The 16,328-nt window shown below is 38.8% G+C and overlaps 6 protein-coding genes across 6 annotated transcripts; 3 read left to right on the top strand and 3 right to left on the bottom strand.

The window, feature by feature from the left end:
• Positions 1 to 211: 211 nt before the first annotated feature.
• NUP170 (Nup170p) lies at positions 212 to 4,720 on the bottom strand (the record flags this gene model as incomplete). The annotated part of the gene is made up of 1 exon (NM_001178319.1): positions 212 to 4,720. One exon carries the CDS (start codon positions 4,718 to 4,720, stop codon positions 212 to 214), a length of 4,509 nt encoding a protein of 1,502 aa, NP_009474.1.
• Positions 4,721 to 5,283: 563 nt separating this feature from the next.
• On the top strand, positions 5,284 to 6,909 carry PET112 (glutamyl-tRNA(Gln) amidotransferase subunit PET112; the record flags this gene model as incomplete). The annotated part of the gene is made up of 1 exon (NM_001178320.2): positions 5,284 to 6,909. The coding sequence occupies one exon, from the start codon at positions 5,284 to 5,286 to the stop codon at positions 6,907 to 6,909; it is 1,626 nt and encodes a 541-aa protein (NP_009473.2).
• Positions 6,910 to 7,006: 97 nt separating this feature from the next.
• On the bottom strand, positions 7,007 to 8,113 carry YBL081W (uncharacterized protein; the record flags this gene model as incomplete). The annotated part of the gene is made up of 1 exon (NM_001178321.1): positions 7,007 to 8,113. One exon carries the CDS (start codon positions 8,111 to 8,113, stop codon positions 7,007 to 7,009), a length of 1,107 nt encoding a protein of 368 aa, NP_009472.1.
• Positions 8,114 to 8,851: 738 nt separating this feature from the next.
• Positions 8,852 to 10,228, top strand: ALG3 (dolichyl-P-Man:Man(5)GlcNAc(2)-PP-dolichol alpha-1,3-mannosyltransferase; the record flags this gene model as incomplete). The annotated part of the gene is made up of 1 exon (NM_001178322.1): positions 8,852 to 10,228. One exon carries the CDS (start codon positions 8,852 to 8,854, stop codon positions 10,226 to 10,228), a length of 1,377 nt encoding a protein of 458 aa, NP_009471.1.
• Positions 10,229 to 10,533: 305 nt separating this feature from the next.
• CDC27 (anaphase promoting complex subunit CDC27) lies at positions 10,534 to 12,810 on the top strand (the record flags this gene model as incomplete). The annotated part of the gene is made up of 1 exon (NM_001178324.2): positions 10,534 to 12,810. One exon carries the CDS (start codon positions 10,534 to 10,536, stop codon positions 12,808 to 12,810), a length of 2,277 nt encoding a protein of 758 aa, NP_009469.2.
• Positions 12,811 to 13,160: 350 nt separating this feature from the next.
• Positions 13,161 to 16,103, bottom strand: BOI1 (Boi1p; the record flags this gene model as incomplete). Its single annotated transcript, NM_001178325.1, has 1 exon — positions 13,161 to 16,103. One exon carries the CDS (start codon positions 16,101 to 16,103, stop codon positions 13,161 to 13,163), a length of 2,943 nt encoding a protein of 980 aa, NP_009468.1.
• Between the last annotated feature and the right edge of the window lie 225 nt (positions 16,104 to 16,328).

Below are 16,328 nucleotides of genomic sequence, written 5' to 3'. Positions count from 1 at the left end.
CGTTTGTCTTATGTATGTAGAATCAATTTCTTACAGAATTTTAAATACTGTATAGTGGAAAAGAATAATAAATAAATACTCGACTATATTTACCTTTATCTTAAGGAAAAGTTCACTCGATATTCTTAACTTTACCGTCTAGTAAGGCCTCTTTATTACATTAAAATATACACGTACATTACCCTGCTATCTATATGTCGAACATGAATTTTTATTCTTTGTAGAAACAAATCCCCAAATTATTGCCGCTGTTCTTAACGTACTTTTCAATTGGATCATTATCAATTTTGTATTCCTTCAAGTGAATGATATCGTTGTAGGAAATAATGTCCCTAAATTTCCTGTCCGATTTGTACCATTCGTGAATTAACCAGGTCATTTCTTTATTAAATACGGAATTATCGGAATCTGATGTCTCGATTAGTTCTTTTAAAATATAGTACATTTTGTTGAAAGAAACACCCGCTGTTATGAATATAGAAACTATCGACCCTGATACAATATGTTCCTTAGGTAGTGTTTCGTAGAAAAAATTACAGACAATGGGAAAGAGTTCGAAAATGGGGAAAATGAATTCAGAATCCTGAACATTTTTACCAATTTTAATCAGTACATTAGACAGTAAGTTGATGAAGTTCATTGAATCTTCTTTCTTTCCGGTATTATTAAATTCCATCCTCAAAGATTGGAATAGCTCATCCCACTTGGCCATAATTACTTCATGGTCCCTAAAATCTGCTATCTTGAAAATGAATAGGGCAATTTCATGGTAACTTAAGGGTACAGCAAAATCATTAAACAGCTCACTTGTGCTCAATATTTTACCATCTAGAGTTTTGATCAGCTCATCTTTAATGGCTGAATCTATTCTTGCGTCTGTATACACGAGCGACAATATATCACCTTGAATACCAGCAACTTCACATGCATCTTGGATCCTACTAGCTAATTGTACAATTCTTTGTTTCTGGCTTAATGGTGACACACTGTTGCAAAAACCATTGGCGCGTGAAAGAAACTCAATTCTTTCAAACAATGTGATGTCAAAATTCGATGTAGCTAAACGGTAAAGAATTTCAGCAGATTCGAAAAATTTAGATCTTCTTGAATAATAGACCCAGAGTATATTAGATATCTTCAATGAACTACCTGCCTTTTCCATTAAATAAGGGAGTATGAATGGAGTTTCAATATCTAATAGTTTTTCCTCTCTGTTCTGAGACACAAGCCAATCATACATATGATAGTGGAATAATCTATCGTTATATTTTAGGGCGGCTTCATAACTTTTTTGTCTCAGTTTCACTTCATCGTCATTCGATATCGAAATTTGGTTTTGAGTTTTTGATGACTGTTTTTTTTCGGCAAGTTCGTCTACTTTTATTAAAGTATCAAAAACTAGGTCATAAACTAAGATACGTTTGTCGTAATATTGTTTCCTATCATCATTTTCTAAAAATCCATTTGCCACATATTGACAAGCTAGTTTGCCTTTGTCCATAGAGTTGGCAATATTCAATAAGAATTCAATAGATTTTGGGTAATAATTTACACTCAGCATCATTGATACAGCTTCTTTCAATTTCTCGATAGAAAGATCATCCACAATTTGTTCAAGTAAAGCAGTAGCATTTTTCAGGTGATAGTTTAGAGAATCATAGTTACGCAAGCCAATTTCTTTAGCCCTTCTAAGATGTTCAATGGCTCTAAATCCTAATATATCACTTGCAGAGCAGAATGATCCACAGCGTTCTTGTAAAGCTGTTGCGGTATACTCTATCGACGCACCTTTGGTGATATTCCTATTGATGATGGATAATAAAATTTCTCTAATTAATGATTTTGTTTTGTCATTTGGAGCAAATAAATCTTTAAAATCTAGTTTGACTAAATCTTTTTGGACGTCCAAGCTTACAAAACTGATTATATCCTTGAAACCAAGGTATTGGTTGTCGAATCCTTCGACTTCGCTTTCCTCGTATAAAACGTTCAAGAATGATAGACCTTCCTTTATGGACTGTACCATTTTGATCATCGCATTAATCGCTATACTTTCCGCTTGGTTTGCAACTTCTTCTGTTTTATCAATAACCCTGCCGTTAGAATTGTTCGCTAATACGTAGGGAGCTGATATTTGGGAAATTGAATCACCATAAGTGATGAAAAATTCATTTAAAATGTTAATTGAAGATAGATAGTACTCGATACAATCCTTGGAAATAGAAACCTTTGATATTATGTTCCTATTTTGTGAAATTTCATCACTTTTTAGGTTATTAATAGATGGAGTGATTGGATCAGAAGAAGAAATGAAAGCATGGGATGTCACCCTATTATCTGTAAAAGTCATGAAGACATGTCTCCCCCAAATATCTCGAAGTAGTCTGGTAATCAATAATGCAATACCGTAAAATCTGGGGGATAATATTACGTCATCTAAGTCAAAATCTTCCTTGTTTGCAGGGGAGGGTTTACTAAAGCCAGTTATTGATTGTTGGAGATTAGTTGTTGCGGTTGATAAAGTGGGCTTTGACAATAAAGAGGATACTGTAGATACAGAATAACGGTTGTAGACAGGTTTGATGTCAACAACGCCAGGAATACCCATAGTTAAAAAAGTCAGGGCATTAGATCTTAATTTTTCAGATTTATTTGATTTGCAAGTAACAAACAATGCAGTGGAACAAGCTTCCGCGGCACCATAATTTAAGACGAATGGCAGCGGATTATCGATTAGATCCTCAAAAATTTCATCAGGAGTACGATATTTATAAATTTCGATAGAAGTGCTCGTCAAAACTGCTACCCTTAAAGTTTCTGATGTGTACTGTGTCGCAAATTCGTTAGCAAATCCTTGTGGCTTTGTCGTTGCATTAAACAACCCCGATAAGGGAATAATTTGTTGAACTGGGCCCGCAGTTTCCAAAAACGTGGCATTTTCAACGTACTTACCGTGTGTTTTCAAGATACCATAATCTGGAACACTAACGAAAAGCTTATGTTGTAAAGTAACTGGCTGTTGTTTGACAGTTTTAGACCCTGCGGTAGCGGTCGTTCCAGTAACAGATGAGTTCTCTTTTTTTTCTTGTTGATGAGTTTGCTGAGATGACTTGATCACAGCGGAAAAAAATATGCCTGGGGAAATAATTGTACTTGCTTTTGTAGTCTCTAGTAATACAGATGATTTCTTTTGGAATTTTAAGAGGACTGGTTCGGAAGACATTAGATTTGAAAAGAAAGGAAAGCTTCTCTTCGCCTGTTCCTGTTGTTGATGTAGTAATTCTTGTTGGATGACTTCAGGAGTTACAGAACTAGGGGGGAACTTGATCGATTCTAACCTCAAAGCTTCGATGTTAAATCTGCCCATGGAACCATTAAAGTACAAACGCACACCACCTACTGTTAAAGCAACTAAAAACAAATTGTTGTTTTCTTCTGGTGCAACAGAGCTTATCTTGACAATTTTTAGGTATTTGGGGCCCAAAATCGGTGCTGCCCTTGCCGTCGTGGTACCTATGATCCTACTGATGTAGGCAGGCTCAATTGACATGGGTCCTTCCAGTGATTTTTCTGTTATTACGTATGCTCTAATGGTGGATTTGGAGGATAATGAATAGATGATTCCTCTTTGTTGGTCAATAGTTAGTTGCGTGATGGTCTCTTGAGAAAATCCGCCATTACCGTTAGAATTATCTTCGAACAAAGCCTGAATAAAATCAACACCTGGAATCTGCGATAACATGTTAGTAGGTAGAAGACTTAATAGGGCAGACTTTGTCAGACAGACCTTACTACATTTACTATTGAACCAGTCATCGGAACCTGAGTAGTGCAACTCCCAGATATTCAGGCCACTGGCTTGGCCTGCGAAGAAAATTCTACCCGATCTTTCATGAGACACAATGTCTATTACATCAATGCCTTGTACAGGGACTGATAGATGTGTATTGAATACACTGAGTTCGTTGGTGGCTTTGTCTAAGGAAATAGCAAACATGAAAAGCTCCATTGTCGTGCTTATCAAAAGTAGATGCTTCACGGCAGGCACAAAGGTGTTTGGCTTAGGTCTTACCAAGGCGACTTTTTGAATGGTATGCTTCATATCATCTACCACCTGATACTCATTGTCATTGTTAATATTCCAGAGTATCAGTTTATTATCAATAGTTATCCAACATCGATTTAACTCCGGGAAAATACCCATATCAGTTTTTGTCTGTGAAGTGGAAAATTCATGCAAAATCTCGTCCGGAATGTTGAACACATCTTGCTTTTCAAATGGAGTAAACGCTCCTAAGCCGTTTTTTTCTCTGCTGAAGTTATAATCTACCCCGCTGTTATAATAAGATCGTTCGTCGAGTACGGGAGTGTTACTATCTTTATGTTGTAGATGGTCAATGTACTTTCCCGCTAAGTCCAGGGGCTTAGAAGTCCCCATCCCGGAAACACGAATGTGCTCATTCATGTTGGACATATTAGGATTGATGCTGCCAGAGGTCGCCCCCATTGCGCTTGCCCTCATGAGTGGGTTGGACCCGGTAATTGGATATGAGTTTAATATGTGTGTAGGTTGTTGTTGCGCCTTGGTTGCAGATGAGGCCAACTCATTCAGTCCATTCCTGGGTACTTCTTGATGATTCGTTAAAGGGTACGATCTGCTATCTGAAAACGTTTCACCGGCAGCAGCGGGCCCATTGTTGTGGAAAAAACTTTGAAACATGAACAACCGCTAGAAAGAGAAGTAATAAACGCACTCTGCTTTTTTGTCCGCTTGTCAGATCCTAGGTTCCAGTAATTCTCCGAAAGAACTGTTCACTAATATGTTCAGAATTCTACAATATTAATGTCCCATCTCGAAAAATTGTTTTTTTTTTTACAAATAAAGTAACAATCCTTCGTGCAACACGATATAGAGTACATTGAAAGCGTGTCACAAAGAACACATCCATAATCATGGTCCATTGCAAACATTTCAAAGTAAAGAAGAGGATATTTGGGTCTTAGAATCTCATTGGAAACAATCCTCGTTTACTAGAGACGTTAATTCCACTTTCAAAAGCCCTGAAAGATTAACTTTCTGATTTTAGGTTTATTATTTTTTTGTTGTATGCCCTTGTTAAAAATTTAAATAACCCTTGTTTAGATAGGGTTTAGTTTTCCCTTTTGTTATGATAATAGTAGTTATAGTAGTAATAAGCTTGACGTGATGTACTTAGTCGTACCACCTAGTAATAGTGTTATTGTTAGCATTCCTGTCCAAAAAGACCAGAGTAGGAACTAGATATGTTGCGGCTTGCACGTTTTTATTCTTTGGCCAGAACCAAAGCCATACATAGTCACGGTGCACCCTTCAGGCCGGAATATGCATTGAAGTGTGGATTGGAGATTCATACGCAATTGAACACCAAAAACAAGCTTTTTTCACAATCAACGAATAGCGCCACATCTCTAGTGGATGCACCAAACCATCATACTAGTTATTATGACATAGCTCTACCGGGAACGCAGCCGGTTTTGAATCTGGAAGCAATCTTGTTTGCCATGAAACTATCCTTGGCACTGGGTTCTCAAGTGAATAGCATATCTCAGTTTGATAGGAAGCATTATTTTTATGGAGATCAACCTCAAGGCTATCAACTGACGCAGCACTACAGGCCGTTTGCTCGGGGTGGGAAGATCAATCTGTCGAAGGAATTGGATGATATCGATGAATCAGCCAAGGAAATCGGTATCTTACAGTTGCAGATAGAGCAGGACACGGGGAAGTCACACTATACAGAGACAGATAAAGACGTTATTACTTTGGTTGATTTAAATAGGTCGAACGTCCCGCTTATCGAATTGGTAACTAAACCAGATTTCAGTGATATTAAACAGGTTAGAGCGTTTATTAAAAAATATCAGAATTTGGTACGTCATTTGCACATTTCCTCTGGGGACCTGGAAACGGGCGCCATGCGAGTGGACGTTAACCTCTCAATTAATGAATATGCACGCGTTGAGTTGAAGAATTTACCCAATACTAGTTCCATCATCAATGCAATCAAGTACGAATATCAGCGGCAAGTTGAGTTGATTTCTGTGGGTGACACTAGCTCACTGATGGAGCCAGAAACAAGGGGCTGGACAGGCTCATCAACGGTGAAGTTGAGAAGCAAAGAAACCACGATCGATTACAGGTACATGCCTGATCCAGAATTGCCGTATATCAACCTCGCACCAGACGTTATCAGTGGTGTGAGAGGGTTGATGCCCCAATTACCGGACGATATAATGAGAATTCTTATGAAGAAACCCTATCAATTATCATTGAAGGACGCCAAGATTCTGACTTATAATAGTAACCAAAACGATATGTACAATCATGAGGCGTTGAGATCGTACTACTTAGACACCTTCCGTGAATTTTCCAAGCTTGCTGGTGAACGTAGTAACGCGAAATTACCTACGAATTGGATAATCCATGAATTCTTGGGAGATTTGAACAAGCTACAAATTCCATTGGCCAAAGCAAAAGAAATTTTGCCTCCTCCGGTTTTCGCCCAGTTTTTGAAGTTATTGCATGAAGAGGTTATATCCGCAACTAGTGGTAAAATGTTACTGTTTCACATATTGGAAAATTTCGAGCAGAGTAACTGCCAAGATTTGTCTATTCCAGATTTTTCAAAACTAATCGAGAAATTTGAATTGCATGCGATTAATCAGGTCGACCCTCAAGAATTGATGGATCTCTGTAATGATGTCATTGCACAGCACACAGATGACACTTTTATACGGAACCTGGTTACTGGTAAAAAGAAGTCCTCTTTAAAATTCCTAATTGGACAAGGAATGAGACGAAGCCAGGGACGTATAAAGGCAAACGAATTCGAGAAAAAATTCAAAGAGATCTTAAATATTCAATGGTAAAATATAAACGCCGCGTGTAAATAGGAACCGTGCATAAATAATAACAATAATAGTAATACTAATGATAATAATATACATAAAAATATACGTAAACATCTCAACTCCAAACGCTCATGTCAGTATTCCAAATGCCAAAGGGTCTTGATGATGCTGGTTGAGAGGATGAAGATACGTTCATGTGGTTAGACCCCCATCCTAAAGAAGAATCATTCATCAAGAGTGATGCGGACGAAGACATGTTCACTGGTGCCGTCGAAAAATCCTCCCTTTGCGATGGGGATGGTGAATGTTGCGGTGGGTTTATGTTGGTGCCAATAGAGCTAGATGTGGTGGAGGACATGAGCAGGGTTTGGCTTGCTGGTAGGAAAGATACAGTTGGTGGAGAATGTAGATCCGAGATAAGCGAACTGGACGTGGGGCCCACGGGTAAATCATTGATTAAATCGGCGGATGTCGATGTTGCAGTGGTTGGGTTGGTGTGCATAGAGTTGTTTGATGATGACGACGATAAATTTGTGGAAGCTGCCGAAGTTGACGGCAAAATGTATTCGAAGGTGCTTTGGTTGTATGGAGAGGATGAGTTAGAAGTGGAAGAAGTCAACGAGGGAGAGGAGTTCGAGTTGAAGTACCTCGTGGAGAACTGCGTCTGGTTGTAAAGATTGTTGTTGTTGTTGCTGTTGTTGTTGTTGTTGTTGTTGTTGTTGCTGTTGTTGTTGTTGTTGTGAGCATTGACGTTGCTATTGTAGTACAGTTGAGGGTACGTTTGCTTCAGATGTGCAGTAACCATTGGATTGGACGTATACTGGGGATATTGCTTGTATTTTTGCTGGTTCAAATTATTGTTAGCGCTAAATCTGTGGTGTTTCTTTTGGGTATTCATATATGGTACGTCATTAGCTCTGTTCTGGTTGTAAGCCCCGTACGGGGCCGATGGAATAGATCTGTTAATGGATTGTAGACCAGCTTGGTTATGTGGGTTTACACTGCTGTTATTGTTGTTGTTGTAATAGTAATAGCTACCAGTGTTGTTGTATTTCATGTGATTGTAATGGGGGTGGTAGTTCGACTGGTGGGAGGGCGCATTGTGAGACTGGAAGGAATTACTGGACTGATGAAGGAGCTTCAAACTGCGGTACTCCAACAAGTATTTATCCATGTCCTCGTTCTGCGACAAAAACGGAATGCTGATTATCTGGCCTGGCATATATACGATGTCTTAGTGAAATAGAGCCAAAAAAAAAAAAGAAAATTATTACAAAAAACCGAAACCCAAATGATAAATAATAATAGTAACAAATAATAATAATGGAAATCAAAAAAGTCGTATCAAATATTAAGCGAAGGATGGAAGGTACCTCTTGTTCTAGGTGCCACGATGCAGAAAAAAAGATCAGGAAAAACGAATGGGAAAAAGAGAAAAAGCTGGAAACGGGATTCTCTTTTTTCTATGCTGCTTTTGCTTTGCACTATTGGATAGTGTCTGTAGTATCTAAACTGATTGCCTATCTCTTCTGTGCTGGCATCTTATTCGATGTATATAGTTCTTAATATCTAGTGAAAAATTTTTGACAAATTTCTCGAGACCTGAATCTTCGACACGCAAGAAAAAATTGAAAAATTAACGTGGACCCTGGGAAGCGATGAGCTAGAGAAGGTAAATACAGGGTCGTACGACGCAGAAGCATCCCAAAATTGTTGCAACAAGTATGGAATGTCACATTAGAGATTTCCCAATCTTACATGACTCTTTATTGCTGTTTTGTAGATAGCCTTCCATGTAAAATGCATTTGCCGTCACATTCTGTGTGCGGTTGCTGGGTGCTGTAAACAAGCTAAAGAAATTTCGCTATCGAACTTAAAGAACAACGCAGTACACTAGTTGGGAGTGAAAACAGTATCATAGAGTGTGTATGGGAGAGAGAAAGAGTTAGATACTAGTAGTATGGAAGGTGAACAGTCTCCGCAAGGTGAAAAGTCTCTGCAAAGGAAGCAATTTGTCAGACCTCCGCTGGATCTGTGGCAGGATCTCAAGGACGGTGTGCGCTACGTGATCTTCGATTGTAGGGCCAATCTTATCGTTATGCCCCTTTTGATTTTGTTCGAAAGCATGCTGTGCAAGATTATCATTAAGAAGGTAGCTTACACAGAGATCGATTACAAGGCGTACATGGAGCAGATCGAGATGATTCAGCTCGATGGCATGCTGGACTACTCTCAGGTGAGTGGTGGAACGGGCCCGCTGGTGTATCCAGCAGGCCACGTCTTGATCTACAAGATGATGTACTGGCTAACAGAGGGAATGGACCACGTTGAGCGCGGGCAAGTGTTTTTCAGATACTTGTATCTCCTTACACTGGCGTTACAAATGGCGTGTTACTACCTTTTACATCTACCACCGTGGTGTGTGGTCTTGGCGTGCCTCTCTAAAAGATTGCACTCTATTTACGTGCTACGGTTATTCAATGATTGCTTCACTACTTTGTTTATGGTCGTCACGGTTTTGGGGGCTATCGTGGCCAGCAGGTGCCATCAGCGCCCCAAATTAAAGAAGTCCCTTGCGCTGGTGATCTCCGCAACATACAGTATGGCTGTGAGCATTAAGATGAATGCGCTGTTGTATTTCCCTGCAATGATGATTTCTCTATTCATCCTTAATGACGCGAACGTAATCCTTACTTTGTTGGATCTCGTTGCGATGATTGCATGGCAAGTCGCAGTTGCAGTGCCCTTCCTGCGCAGCTTTCCGCAACAGTACCTGCATTGCGCTTTTAATTTCGGCAGGAAGTTTATGTACCAATGGAGTATCAATTGGCAAATGATGGATGAAGAGGCTTTCAATGATAAGAGGTTCCACTTGGCCCTTTTAATCAGCCACCTGATAGCGCTCACCACACTGTTCGTCACAAGATACCCTCGCATCCTGCCCGATTTATGGTCTTCCCTGTGCCATCCGCTGAGGAAAAATGCAGTGCTCAATGCCAATCCCGCCAAGACTATTCCATTCGTTCTAATCGCATCCAACTTCATCGGCGTCCTATTTTCAAGGTCCCTCCACTACCAGTTTCTATCCTGGTATCACTGGACTTTGCCTATACTGATCTTTTGGTCGGGAATGCCCTTCTTCGTTGGTCCCATTTGGTACGTCTTGCACGAGTGGTGCTGGAATTCCTATCCACCAAACTCACAAGCAAGCACGCTATTGTTGGCATTGAATACTGTTCTGTTGCTTCTATTGGCCTTGACGCAGCTATCTGGTTCGGTCGCCCTCGCCAAAAGCCATCTTCGTACCACCAGCTCTATGGAAAAAAAGCTCAACTGAAACAGATGTATAAATATCATATAATCGTATTGTTTTAAATCATTTCTTTATACCATCTATATAGTACTACTAGTATTTAATGGTGCCGTTATTACCCGCGCTTGATTTTCCTTTTTTTTTTTGATCAAAAGGATGGAACAGGCTGAAAGTAAACCAAAAGGATCAAAGTGCAAGCAAAGGTGCCACAGAAAAGTTTATCAAAAAACCATACCTAGCTGTGAGAGTTTTAGACTCTGTTTTGGTGACTGCATATCTATTCATAAATCGACACGAACTTTTCGTGCAGGATACATAATAAAAATAGCATGGCGGTAAATCCTGAGTTAGCACCGTTCACCCTCTCGAGAGGAATCCCCAGCTTTGATGATCAAGCTTTGAGCACCATCATACAGCTTCAGGACTGCATTCAGCAGGCTATTCAGCAGTTGAACTACAGTACCGCAGAGTTTTTGGCCGAACTGCTCTATGCTGAATGCTCCATTCTCGATAAATCAAGTGTTTACTGGTCCGATGCGGTATATTTATATGCACTTTCGCTGTTTCTGAATAAAAGCTACCACACTGCGTTCCAGATATCCAAAGAATTCAAGGAGTATCATCTTGGTATCGCTTACATATTCGGGCGTTGTGCTTTACAGCTTTCGCAGGGAGTTAACGAAGCTATCCTCACTCTTCTCTCAATAATAAATGTATTTTCTTCGAACAGCAGTAATACGCGCATAAATATGGTGTTGAATTCTAATCTCGTCCATATTCCCGATTTGGCCACTTTGAATTGCCTGTTAGGCAATCTTTATATGAAACTGGACCATTCTAAGGAGGGAGCATTTTATCATTCTGAAGCATTAGCCATTAATCCTTACCTTTGGGAATCTTACGAAGCGATTTGTAAAATGAGAGCTACCGTGGATCTCAAGAGGGTTTTTTTCGACATTGCAGGGAAAAAAAGTAATAGTCATAATAATAATGCAGCTTCATCGTTTCCGTCTACATCACTATCGCATTTCGAACCTCGTTCACAACCTAGCTTATATTCAAAAACAAACAAAAACGGCAATAATAATATCAATAATAATGTTAATACACTGTTTCAGTCGTCTAATTCTCCCCCTTCTACATCGGCATCTTCTTTTTCTTCCATTCAGCATTTCTCAAGGTCACAGCAGCAACAAGCGAACACATCAATAAGGACCTGCCAGAACAAAAATACTCAAACTCCTAAAAACCCTGCAATCAACAGTAAGACGTCTTCTGCGCTACCAAATAACATTTCCATGAACTTAGTGTCTCCATCCTCCAAACAGCCTACAATAAGCTCGTTGGCCAAAGTTTATAACAGAAACAAACTTTTAACGACTCCTCCATCGAAACTGTTAAATAACGATAGGAACCACCAAAATAACAATAATAATAATAATAATAATAATAATAATAATAATAATAATAATAATAATAATAATAATAATAACATTATAAATAAAACAACTTTCAAAACTCCAAGAAACCTATATTCCTCAACAGGAAGGTTAACAACTTCCAAGAAAAATCCAAGGTCTTTAATAATCAGTAACTCAATACTAACGAGTGATTATTCAATTACGCTGCCTGAAATCATGTATAATTTCGCTTTAATATTAAGGTCGTCATCACAATACAATTCGTTCAAGGCAATAAGACTGTTCGAGTCTCAAATCCCATCTCATATTAAAGACACAATGCCATGGTGTCTAGTGCAATTAGGAAAACTTCATTTTGAGATCATTAATTATGATATGTCCTTAAAGTATTTCAATAGATTGAAAGACCTACAACCGGCAAGGGTAAAAGATATGGAAATTTTTTCTACTTTGCTGTGGCATTTGCATGACAAGGTTAAATCTTCAAATTTGGCAAATGGGCTAATGGATACAATGCCTAATAAGCCCGAAACATGGTGTTGTATAGGTAATTTGCTATCATTGCAAAAGGATCATGATGCCGCAATAAAAGCCTTCGAAAAAGCTACTCAGTTAGACCCAAATTTTGCATACGCGTATACTTTGCAAGGTCATGAACATTCTTCCAACGATTCTTCGGATTCTGCCAAGACATGCTATAGAAAGGCGCTAGCTTGTGATCCTCAGCATTACAATGCATATTACGGATTGGGTACGAGCGCTATGAAATTAGGTCAATATGAAGAAGCGTTGTTATATTTTGAAAAGGCAAGGTCAATTAATCCCGTCAATGTTGTGTTAATCTGTTGTTGCGGTGGTTCTTTAGAAAAGCTGGGCTATAAGGAAAAGGCTCTACAATATTATGAACTAGCATGTCATTTGCAACCGACTTCCTCGCTATCCAAATATAAGATGGGCCAGTTGCTCTATTCCATGACAAGATATAATGTTGCTTTGCAAACTTTTGAAGAATTGGTGAAACTCGTTCCTGATGATGCCACAGCCCATTATTTGCTGGGTCAAACATATAGAATAGTTGGGAGGAAAAAAGATGCAATCAAGGAGCTAACTGTTGCTATGAATTTGGATCCAAAGGGTAACCAAGTTATCATCGATGAATTACAAAAATGTCATATGCAAGAATAAACGCAGGTTGGCCAAAACATAACAAATTGAAACATGTTAAATGTTTTCATAATTCTTTTTGTTCTTCGTTGTTTCATATTTATTTTTAAGTTAATGTAATAGTAATAGTTAATAATAATAACGTTAATGGTAACAATAATAATAATATATATATCCAGTAATTTGAAAGAAGAGGACATCATGTCTGCGGTTCCTGCGATGTACTTCTTGATAGTATCAGTGTCTAATTTGATTGTATTAATTCGTAAACTTTTTATTTTTATATACTTTATATCACTATATTATGTTCTATTAAATATTAATTATTAAGGTGTTTAAGTTGGTCAAGAAGTAACTAATGATTGCAGTTCTCAAAGTCTGCCACCAGGGTATTCAAATGCTGAACTTTCCAGGTAATCGCTGGTCTCAAATTGATCTTGTTCGATTGGATAATTAGAATTTCTTTTATTTTGGGTGTCATCCCATCCAAATTGATCTCTTCCCTCTTCCTCTTCAGCATCTCTTAACTGGGTTTGTAACCTAGCTTCTTCCAATAGCGTCTGTGCCTTGCTTAGAGGTATCGTTGGTGTGGCATATGAACTAATGACAGGGACGCTTGTATCAATATCAATAGTGGCCTTTATTATGGCTGACAGCCATGCCTTCATTTCAGATTTATTCTCAACTGCAAAATAGTGAACGCGAGGTTCTGTAAAGGTTAGCCCCTTTTTGGACCCCGGTTGCGGAGGGACCAATTTGAAACAGTATTTTCCTTTTCCTAAGCTCGCAGCGTATAAGGAAATGAGCCTATCATCATCACTGGCAGGTAAGACCCTATGTGCCGTTATATCTATCAGGCCACGCTCCTTCTCATCATTGGTATTCGTAAAATAAGAAAGCCTTGTTCCATGAAGTGTGAAAAACCGTTGTTTCCAAGTCCCCATAGCACCGGTACCTTTTTTGCTCATCCAGCCTGAACAGTCCGCAGTTTGCATAGATTCCTTTGCTGTGATAGAGCGTATACCTTCGGTAAAAGCAGATGTTTGTTGCTTTTTAGCATTCGACCTGGGAAGTATCGATTTGGTAGATTTTTGGGTAAGTTCACTGGGAGATCTTTTGAATTCCTTGCTTCCTACAAATGATTCTTTGGTGCTACTAAATAATTTCTTTTTGCTTTTTTCTTCGGAAGAGCCATCTTTGGAGCTACTGTTCTTGTGTTTGTGCTTGCTCTTGTGCTTGTGCTTGTGCTTGTGCTTCCCTTCACTTGGTTGTGATACTGCCTCCTTATTATTACTACTAGTAGGAGTTTCGCTATGCGCTAAAGCAATATTGGATTTGGAATTTATAGGGCTTAAAGAAGTTTTCAAGGGGCTGGTAACTAACGAGTGTTTTCTACTATGGGAGTAAGATTGTGATCTTGCATGCGAATAGGAATTCGACTGAGAACGAGAATGGGAAGTCATCTTTGCGGGATCGATAGTGAAAGTTTGTTTGGTTGGTGACGTTGGATTAGACTGACTTTTTGAAGAAAAAAAAGATAATATAGAAGAGTTTCTCCTATGCTTTTTCATTTCAGAAAGTGAGGCATCTCTTGAATGTCCGTAAGACGACTTTCTGCGTGCTGAGTCAAAAACTGCTCTGCTAGCTTTTGAAGGTTGTTTCGTTTCTTCTTCGTCGAAACTTGACTTGACTGGCGATAGCATTGAAATCCTGTTGAACAAATCAACAAATGAGCTTCCGGATTCCGTCCTCTTATGGTTATTGTAAACAACGGAATTTCTGTTCGGATGATGAGATGTAGCATTTGAAGATATATTTGAAATTGCGGGTAGAGATTCATCTGTGTTAACCGTGTTAATAGAAGGTATAGTAGCAGATGTCAGTGTTGTTTTCCTAGAGTTCGAGTCATGACCATTCATGGCAGGGAATTTGAACTTGCCCGTTGAATTATCGGAAGATGTCGAAGAATTTGGAATTAGCCCATTTGAATAAACGGTTGGGTTCTTGTTTTTAGGTGGATATGTTGTTTGAGGAGGAAACCTTGCGTTATTATTTGTGTACCTGTTATTAAAAGAGGGCGATTGTGGAGGTTGAACTGGACTTGGATATGATGGTGGTTTTGGAGCCCTTCCCGGTGATTCGAAAATATCTTTATCAGCAAACAAATTAGGAACTTCTGTCATATCTAGGATCTGCTCAGCTGGGTCGTGAAGTTTAAAATTGGGATTAACAACAACCGAGCTTGGTCTTTGCAATTCTGTGGTGACCGAAGATGATTTTCTATCAGAGCTTTCACTTGACAACTTGTTACACTTGGAGGAAATTTGTTGTTGGATTTCGTCTCTATTTACAGTGGCTGCAGGCATTAGTTGGGCAGCTTGGTTTTCAAAAGCAAAGGTAGAGTAGTCGGCGTCCAGTTTATTTGACGACGAATCAATTGCAGACTTGATGTTCCTTATTTCTTTGAATATCTGAAATCTTATACCAAAAGAATTTATTTCCAATTCTTTTAGGTGTTCCAGTTCTAATTCCAGTAGTATTTTTCCGGAGACTTGATGCTCTTTGAATTTATTGCAAGTGGATTGATCAAATCCAACCAAGCTAAAGTAATCAGTAACCTCTTCTGGGCTCCAACTTTTAGCCATTTTCAAATCTAATTGACGAACTGATTCCGAACTCGGTTCTAGGGATTTTGTTGATATATTTGACTTACTTATATTCTTCAAAGATTCAGAACTTAAGTTTAAATCCGCTGTGCTAGAAAATAACGAGTCATGTGTCGTGTTTTCCTCATTTCTGGTTTTTTCTTGAATCAAAGTCTGTTCATCTTGCAACTGTGGAGTGCTAACTTCGGGCACGCGTGTGGGCGATTTTGATACCTCTTGTTCAACTGAACCACTTCTTAGCTCTTCCAAGGCTTTGTCTATATCGCTCATTGTACTTTTCAATGATGTATATCTGTTCTCCTGTTGATGCGAGGAGACTTTACCTATGTTACTCGCAGAATCATTTAAATTTCCATATTTAACACCAGAATTTCCACTCTCTTGGGTTGGTGATTTGTGCAGGTTCTCTGGTTTTTCTATTGCTATTCTTTTGGTAAATACCGCTGGGTATAAACCTTCCTCTTTGGTTCTCAAATTGCGCCCATAATACCAGCCGTCATTGTACTCCCCATCATCAGTAATGACTTTAATTTTATCACCTGGTTTCATATTGAGCTCGTCCTCCATTCGTTTAGAGTACTGATTTACCGCAATATACAGAGGAAAAGATTTGGCCCCTTTGCCTAGGGTATTTCCTTCGAGACTCATCTTCTATTTTTTATTATTACAGTGGCCTCCGGTCACCTCGAGTTAGAACTTTGTTGAAATTCAGTAAAACAATTGTTTCTTTAGACAGACGCAGTAAAACTGCTTGATAGAGCGAAGAATTGCCTTTAATTGACGCACCCAATTCTTCGGATGTAAATCAGAAAGTATCCTAAGGGAAGCGTATAGTTTTCAGTTTCTTTTTCCTTTTTTTTTTCGTTTTCTGCC

This window comes from Saccharomyces cerevisiae, chromosome II, assembly GCF_000146045.2.
Source record: "Saccharomyces cerevisiae S288C chromosome II, complete sequence".
Classification (NCBI taxonomy): Eukaryota; Fungi; Ascomycota; class Saccharomycetes; order Saccharomycetales; family Saccharomycetaceae; genus Saccharomyces; species Saccharomyces cerevisiae.
This window is presented reverse-complemented; position numbering and strand designations above follow the sequence as displayed.